Source organism: Kryptolebias marmoratus, linkage group LG7 (assembly GCF_001649575.2).
Source record: "Kryptolebias marmoratus isolate JLee-2015 linkage group LG7, ASM164957v2, whole genome shotgun sequence".
Classification (NCBI taxonomy): Eukaryota; Metazoa; Chordata; class Actinopteri; order Cyprinodontiformes; family Rivulidae; genus Kryptolebias; species Kryptolebias marmoratus.
This window is the reverse complement of record NC_051436.1, coordinates 20,706,481-20,715,248: the sequence shown is the minus strand read 5'-3', so window position 1 is coordinate 20,715,248 and position 8,768 is coordinate 20,706,481. Positions and strand designations below refer to the sequence as shown.

General features: G+C 38.3%; 2 protein-coding genes across 2 annotated transcripts in view; both read right to left on the bottom strand.

Annotated features, from left to right (window-relative positions):
- LOC108248854 (GTPase IMAP family member 7-like) overlaps positions 1-1,878 on the bottom strand; it is a 7,488-nt gene extending 5,610 nt beyond the window's left edge. The window contains exon 1 of the mRNA XM_017437876.3: positions 1,751-1,878. Within this exon, the coding sequence (XP_017293365.1) occupies positions 1,751-1,757 (7 nt within the window). The 5' untranslated portion in view covers positions 1,758-1,878. The remainder of the gene's footprint in view (positions 1-1,750) is intronic.
- A 3,329-nt stretch (positions 1,879-5,207) lies between these two features.
- The window catches only part of si:dkeyp-67a8.2 (myeloid-associated differentiation marker homolog), a 6,054-nt gene continuing 2,493 nt past the window's right edge, over positions 5,208-8,768 (bottom strand). The window contains exon 2 of the mRNA XM_017437850.3: positions 5,208-6,585. Within this exon, the coding sequence (XP_017293339.1) occupies positions 5,613-6,464 (852 nt within the window). The 5' untranslated portion in view covers positions 6,465-6,585 and the 3' untranslated portion in view covers positions 5,208-5,612. The remainder of the gene's footprint in view (positions 6,586-8,768) is intronic.

The window sequence follows — 8,768 nt, the reverse complement described above, 5'->3', positions numbered from 1 at the left end:
GTTGGTAAACAACTGAAGGAATCAATACCGCCACCAACTGGTAAAGAGTGTCTGCTAAACTTTTCTCCTTCTTGCATTTAGCAGCAACTCGAGCACATTGCTGCCCCCTATATGTCAAGAGGACAAATAACACCTTTTCTGTTCAATTTGCCAACCCGCCACAGTGGTGTGTGTGTTGATCAAATTCACAAATATTTACCCGCATTTAGCCGGTGGCGGGTGCTAATTTCCACCCCTGCCCACATCACATTGTTATGAAGTTTTTTTTTGTTTGTTTTTTTGTTGTTGTTGTTGTTTTTTAATTAAAAACATTTTCTTTTTCACCTTAAATGAATGCAAACATATTATTGGACACAATAGTTTTACTTGTTTGAGGTTTAGCTCAATGTGACACTTTATTATAAAGGACTAGTTCAGCTTTTTGGATGTAGGGTACCTGTTGCAGCCAACTTCAAGGTCCAAGATATTGCTTTGAATGTAATATTAACCAAAAAAACCTGTACTCACATACTCAAACCCATATTGTGTTACACTAAATCACATAGTGTATTTAAAGATAAGTGAATATTTGACCTTTTTCCTCTTGCCCAAATGAATGAAAATAATCAGACTTTGCAAACATAAAGGTGACCAAAAGAAATAAAACATTTAAGAGTATTTCTTTGTTGATTCAGTGACTGTTATAAGCATAAAAAGAAAATTCATCAAGAGGTCACTGTAATCTTCTGTTACAATATTTGCGGTACTTAAAGTTTAGAAAAATCTTTCTGCAATATACAGTTCCCTAAACAGAACAATATAATCTGAAAAAGTGTAGTCGCATTTTCTAACCCACATACTAAGATTTCATTTTATTAAATGACTTATCACATTTTATGTAGTTCCCCTTAAAGCAACGTATCTAATAACTAATATTAATACACATTGTACAAATTACCTATGATTAGTCATAATACTCATTAACTATAAAGTAAGAAGTACTTTTAACCTTTTCTTATTAGCAGTACATTAATGTGCTGCATCAGGTCTTATTGGTTTCAAATATTTTAATTAGTATTAGTATCAGTAACATGTCTTACAAAAAAAATAGCAATTATTACTCTGTAATGTATTTTTCTGTGCTCTTATCTCTAAGAAAGTTCCAGTAAACCACTAATTACTGTTGCTAAAATGTGTCTAGCTGACTTTCTGTTTCAGTTTACAGGAAATGTCTTCTTACTTTTGGTTTTGTTTTGTTGTTTTTTTTTTTTGTAAAATTGGCATGAATAGCTTTCTTTATCAAACTCTAGTGAGTTTGATAAAGGAAGGTACACCCTGGAAGGGTCACCAGTCTGTCACAGGGCCACATTCAGACATACAAGACAAACAACCATTAGTATTTGTACTTACAGACAGATTAGAGTTATACCAGTTAACCTAACATTCATGTTTTTGTCTGTGGTTGGAAACTGGAATACCAGAAGCACCCACATATAGCATGCATGCAAACACCATACAGAAAGGCCCAATTCAGAGTCAAACCTCCACCCTTCTTTCTGTAAGATAACAATACTAACCAACAGTTCTATCTTTTAGTCAAGAAATGATCCAGTAAAGTCAAATATTTCGGTCATTTTTAGCTTCTGTCCATGCCTCTCGTACAGTGACTGCTGGAGATAAGCACCAGGATAGCCTCCCTGTGACCCGAAAAGGATAAGCAGGTAAAGAAGATGGATGGATTTTTAGCTTCTTACAGATAATATTGACTTACCATTCATTGTTGGAGAGAAATCGTAGTCTGAAGTACCAGCAAGACTGAGCGCGTCTGATTTACTTTCCTGTATGTGTCACCAGTAAGTTTCATTTCCTGAGTTCTCATCACCGTAGCTAAGACTACAGTACACCCACAAACATACCTGTCTGACAAGATAGTAATGTGAAAGCATTGTCAAATACTGAATGCAGAAACAGTAAAGCAGCAAATCACATTTACATAACTACTCAACTATTTAGCATTTAAAATGCAACACATTTATGACATCTGACAGTTAGCTAACTTTACAAACACTTCTGGTCTTTTCATCCATGTAATGTGCTTTCTTGCAAAAAAAAAAGGTGAAGAAGCCTCTTTTATAAACTAAGCTCCATTAGCAACTTTATTTCTATTAAGAAAAAACATCAACTCACTAAGAAATCTTTGGCCAGTAGTCCAAAGGTTACCCCCCACCCCCCAAGGCAGAACAGTCACTTATTTATCTGCATTTAAAGCAATTATTTTCAGGATCATTTGACATTTGTCTCCCTGTTATCATTCCAGGTTCTTATTTTAATAAGTTAGACTCGGCCCTTTCGACTTACATTTGGAATGGCAAAAAACCTCGTCTTAAGAAGGATCATATGCGAAAATCAAAGCAAGATGGGGGCCTAGCCCTTCCTAATATCAGACACTATTATTGGGTATGTAATTTGTATTGCCTGTCTTTTTGGGTGCACTACAGCTCCAATGATGGTGGTGGTCCCACCTCAGTGGAGATGGAAAAATTCTCTTGTGCCCCTTTATCAATGCCAGCCTTGATCGGTGCACCCTTACCTTTACCTCTTAGACGTACTTCCTCTAACCGTATAGTCTATAACTCCCTGGCAATCTACTCTCAATTTAGGAAACACTTTGGTCTTCGTCAGATGAGTCTTTCCAGCCCAATTGCACTTAATAACCTTTTTCCTCCTTCGTTGCAGGACGCTACTTTTGGTGTGTGGCAAAGTAAGGGCTTAAATTTTTTTAAGGACCTCTATATTGAAAACAAGCTTGCTTCTCTTGAAGAACTGTCCAACAAATTTGATTTACCAGCTTCATACTTCTTTAGATATTTACAGGTTAGGCATTTTATTTCCTCATATATGTCAATTTTTCCTGATAAGCCTCCCGATAATATAATCGATGAATTGATGTCTTTTGACCCAACAAGGAGCAAAGCGATCACTTCCTGGATAAAACGGATCTCCCATTTAGATCCCCAGTCCTTTGCCACAATTAAACAGTCCTGGGAGCAGGATCTTCAAGTTACAATTAGTGAGGCAGTTTGGGCTGATATTTTGGGGAAAATCCACTCTTCATTAATATGCGCGAGACATTCTCTTATCCAATTTAAAGTCGTACATCGGGCATACCTCTATAAATCTAAATTGGCCAGAATCTACCCTCAAATTGACCCTATATGTGACAGATGTAAATTAGAGGAGGCCACACTATTACACATGTTTTGGAACTGCCCCAGGATACAGATTTACTGGACTGGTATCTGTGAAGCCCTCTCAGCCGTTTTTGGAGTTAAGATTGCTCCAAGCCCACTCGTGCTGCTCTTTGGGGTTACTCCTGAGGGTTTAGGTTTACCTAAAGGAGGCAGAAAGGTAATTGCATTCTCGACTTTGCTAGCACGCCGCCTAATTCTCCTTAGATGGAAGGATGCTGCCCCAACCACAGTGTCAAACTGGATAAAAGATGTACTACTTAACCTAAGATTAGAGAAAATCAGGTATGTGATGAGAGGCTCTGAGAATAACTTTCATAAAACTTGAAAATCGTTTTTGGTCTTTTTCAATAAACCCTCAAAAGAGGTTCAGGAATAGTAGACCCTGGGAATTTTGGCTGAGCAGTGGTTCAATAAACCTTGACATGGCTTTCTGTATGGTCTTAACTTTTCAGTTTTTCTTTTTGCTACACACATTGTAAGTGACAGTATTTAGGGGAATGTTGGCCATTTATTGGATGGCCTGTGTTTTTTTTTTTGTTTTTGTTTTTTTATTCTTGTTCGTATATAAAGTGAAACTGCTAATAAATATATTAAACACTAGAATCATTTGATATTTAAAACATCCAACTAAAATAAATCACTATTTACTGAGAATTTAACAAACACATTTCTGGGAGCTCAAGTAATGGGGTTGTATAAAGGGTTAAAATGTGAGAATCAGAACTTCCTCTGGCAACTTCTGAGGGTGGGTGTCAAGTTGACACATATTGCTCATAAGTATGTTTTCTGACGTATCTGCATGTACATCTTATTTACTTTATCATTTCCTGTCTTTACCAACCAGATCAGCAGCCAAAACCTGCTTCAGTTTCTGTCACATTCAGATTGAAATAAAAATCTCATTGGTTTAAGTTGACATTTCATTTATTAAAAAAAAAAAACTTTTCAGACATTTAAATACAGATGGCACTAAAAAGCATGATTAACAAATCTTTCATGTTGGTTTATGATAAACACTCCAGTGTGCTACCTAGTTTCTTTTCTCGCTTTGCAATACTTTGAACCAAAAGCAGACATTTGGATCTATATAATACTTGCTTTAGACATATATTTAACACAAATCCTTTCACACTGAAAGCTACATACTACAGCATTGTGGTTATGCAAAAATATATACATACTATACAGTGGGTTGCAAAAGTATTCATCCCCTTTGGTAATCTCTAGCCTGTGGGCTATAGCCTGGAATTTGTTTGAAAAGATTTAATAATTCTTAAAAAATACTCCAGATTAATGAAGCTGAATAAGGAGAAATTATATCAAATAAGTTTAAAAGTTTATAAAACTGAAAAGTGCCGAATGCCTATGTAGTCATTCTTTTTGCTTTGTATCTCCAACCATTACCTCCACAAAATTACCCGAACCACTGGTGAAATATGGACCACAGGTGGGCAGCTTAAATGATACGTGCCTGTTCTTATAGCGCCCAGAATCAACACCAGTGCAGCACCTCTGAGTAGTAAGGGTATGACATCAACCAATATGAGCAAATCATTACAAATCAAGGCAGCTGATGGCCAATATATAAACAGATGCAGCTTCCTTTTCCTATTTGGTAACTGATTAAGCATGCACAGGCATTGTTGTTTTTTAAAAAATGACCAATAACGGCCAATTAAAATCGGTCAGTCAATAAATTGGTCTTTCTCTAGCTAAAATTACATGGGTATATTTATATAAACACGTTGAAGAAGGTGCAGAGGATAGATGAAACCAAACTCAAGAAATAGTTAAATGTCCTGGAATGGCTCAGTCAGAGCTCACACCTCAATCCAACTACCTCTGGTTTGATTTAAAGCAGCACCAATCCAACCTGAAGGAGCTGCAACAGCAACAGTTTGGTCATGAAGAACGAAAAAAAACCTCCAGTGGTCAGATGTACCAAGTTCATAGAGATGAACCTGAAGAGACTTGATGCTGAAACTGAAGCAAAAGGTGGCACTACAAAGTATTGAGTTTTGGTGGGTGAAGACATCACTTTTCAGTATTATGTTTTTTTTTATTTATTTTTTTAACAGTTTCCCCTAATTTAATTTAATTAATCTAAAGTGATTTGTAGAGGTTTTAGTTATAGTTAAAATAAAATTCCATTTAGACCTATCAAAGTCTGACGAAATAGAAATCTTACCAAAGGACTGAATACTGTTGCAATCAACTGTATGCATTTTAATTTGGGGGTTTCCTCATTTAATCAGGTTTAACATTAGGGAGTACAATATGAATTGTTTTGTCTTTGTTGTTTCCCTCAGAAGGTCATCGTCTGTTCTTCAGTGCCACTCAAGTTCCCTGTGGTTTAATGTGTGTTCTTCATCTCCATCTAGCTCAGACGCTGACAAACACCAATCTGGCCGTGTAGGCCAGGTCAGCAAGGTAAAGCAGGAAGTTGAGAGCAGTGAGCACGGCTACAGCGATCAGTTCTTTTGATTCTGTTCCTCTGCCCTGGTACTGTTTGTCGAACTGGAACACGGGCCAAACAATGGTGGCAGTCAGATACATGATGACCGCCAGGAGCCCATAGACTGACAGGAACTTGGAGAAGGGGATGGGGAGCCACCCGGTGCACTCTCCCACACACAGCACCACTATCGCCATGGAAAGAATGAAGCAGATGCAGTACACCGCCATGCACCACTTCAAGGCTGCATGACGGTCGTAAGACACCGGATTGCTGACCAGGATGAAGATAACGCAGGCCACAAAGGTCTGGCAGACTTTCATCAAACCTGGAGCTGTAGCCATGTAACCAGCTACCTCTCCTGGCCTGGCTTTGGACAGGCTAACTTCCCATATGTAGGCCACTGTCGCCAGGCAGGAGAAAACCGTGGAGACGATGCGATGGTCCCGAGCCTCGCTGCCGAGTGACTGGTTCTTGAGGAAAAACACTGGGAAGATGATAGAGGCTGAAAGGCAGAGGAGGGCAGCGTAGCTGGCGACCGTGATGGGAAAATTGGACCAGGAGACGGGGAGCCGAGCCTGGAGGCCGCACTGCTCCACCAGCAGGACCAGCAGGGAGCAGGTGAAGCTGAACGCCCAGCAGAAGATGCACCAATCCACCATGCCTCTCTGGGGCAGACCCGCCCCGTGCGCTGCGACGCTGAATGCAATGCAGGTGAACACCACAGCAGCGACACGCACCCATAGCAGCTGGGAGGTGGGGAACACAACAAGAGGCATGATGGGATGTCAATCACAGTCGATGAGGGGCTGAGAGAAGCTTCCAGTAAAGATAAGGATAAAATTTAATCTGAACGTGTTGGTAGATTGTCACACACTCTGTTGACAAGTATTATGTATTCTGCAAAGAGAAAACAGATGTAATCAGAATAAAATGCAGCAAAATTTGGCACAAAGATATTTGAAATAGTATAGTTGCATGGCAGTACGTATTTCTGCAAAGTCTAAAGAATCCAGAATCAAGTTTTATCTTTGGGATACATTTTATTTTTGAAAAACGTGTTTTAATGTTGTTTAATTTTTGTTACACATAAACTGCATCATCAAAGTTGGAAATTTACTGACTAATATTTGGTTCATTATTGACTAATGTGTCTAGGTTCTCAGTGAAGTTGTGCAAAGCATGAAGCATGTGTGATGTTTCCTGTTTTTGATGTGACCTGCACACACAGGAAGTTGAACTTAACGTTAAAGAAGTTGGAAAGTCCCTCAGTTTAAACCAAAGTGAGCGCAGTGGCCGTTACGGGTTTGAAGATGGCGCCCTCTTGTGTCCAAAGTCAGATCAGCGTTACTCTGACATACAGTACTTTACCATAAGCAAAATTTGCTTCAGGGTACAAGTACAAGCAGCTGCATGCTGTCAAACAAATCTTTTCTTAATACACTCAGACAGAGCCAGGCAAACAAAAATGGGCAATGAAAGAGTTTCTAAATGTTGTAGCAAACACAAAAAACAAATCTTTAAATTGCTTAGCAAATGTCATGAAGCACGCAGCACTCATCACCGAGCTACCTAAGCCCCATAGTTCTATGGACCACTGTATTGCTGCATTTTTATATTTAAAAATGAACCAGCTCAAAACTGCCAGTACATTGTAATCAGCACCATTTGTTCTGTTTGTTTTTTGTTTTGTATATAGAGCTCAATGATAGATGGTTTTTAATGATGACTTATTTTGATCTCAGAGAAGTGTAACAGCTTTGTACCATCACATTCCTGATGTCAGTACCACAGATGCTGAGAGAAGACATGGTTAGGAATGTATCTTTAGGACATTATCTTCAGAAGTTATTTATATCATTATCTATTGACAAAAAAAAATAATTTTGTTATGTTAACGATTTATTTGTCATCATCTTGTGCTAACAGTGCTTGCTGCTGCCTTAAAACAGCCCCAATTCAAAATGCTGTAGTGACTCATGCCAGTGTTATTTCACAGACTTTTACACCACTATCAGTTACACAGGTACTTAGGCTCACATGGAGTTCTATGGTTTATAATAAGCACACATACCAGCCGCAGCTAGTTGTAGTAGGAAGTACCTGGTGCCACGTGCTGCAGGAATTTCATACGTTTCTGCTCAAATAAAAATGTTGCAAAGCTGACAGCAGTGTAAAAGTTTCACATTTGCACAAACCTCTGTGGAATCTTGAAGACTGGGGTTAGTTTAGGATGGCAGTAATCCACTTTGGAAGTGTGTTCATTTGAACGAGCCATTATTAACTCATCAATACAAACCATCTTAAAACAACTCTACTTAAAAATGTATTCGCAGTTCATACAAACACTATCAATTTTACATTACATAGTAATGTATGTATTCAGGCTAAGCGTTATCTTGTCAGAATTAAACTATTTCTTCAAACTAAAGTAATTTAAAGAGCTATTTACAAAAGGTAAGATATTAATCCGTAATAACGTCTCATGTCCTGAATGTCCCCTTATAGTACTCCTCTTCAACAGGCTGTGATTTACCTCAATTATAAAAACACATCTGCAGGATTACTTTAATGCAACAGCACAAAACCTGCAGAATCAACAATTTAGGACTATTTGGAATTGCTTCAGTGCTTTCTTTGATTTATTGTGATCACACTGTCACGGGTTTAACCTGAAACATTCAGATGATGTGCTAACAGGTCAAATTATTTCACCTTTAACTCTAACTGCAACAGCTGTTTTTTCCCTTTAATGGGGATGTGCCATTGGTACGTTTGCCTTCGCTGTGCCTGAAAATTGATCAGTTCATCACCCACTGAGTTCAGAATCTCATTTCCTGTTATGTGTAATGACACACACACACACACGCACACAGGAAGCAGCTCTGAGGGTTAATTGCATCACGGACCAAGACAAAAGCACAAACCATGAGTATGGGGCGCCGTTTGTAAATGAGCTTGTGCTCAAAATTCATGCCTAAATTTTGTCACATTTAGCTTCAAACACTGTTTAAAAATGTAGTGTTGATTTTCTGATGTCACCTTTTACAACATTTAGCTAGTTAAATGTAATTGTTACAGCT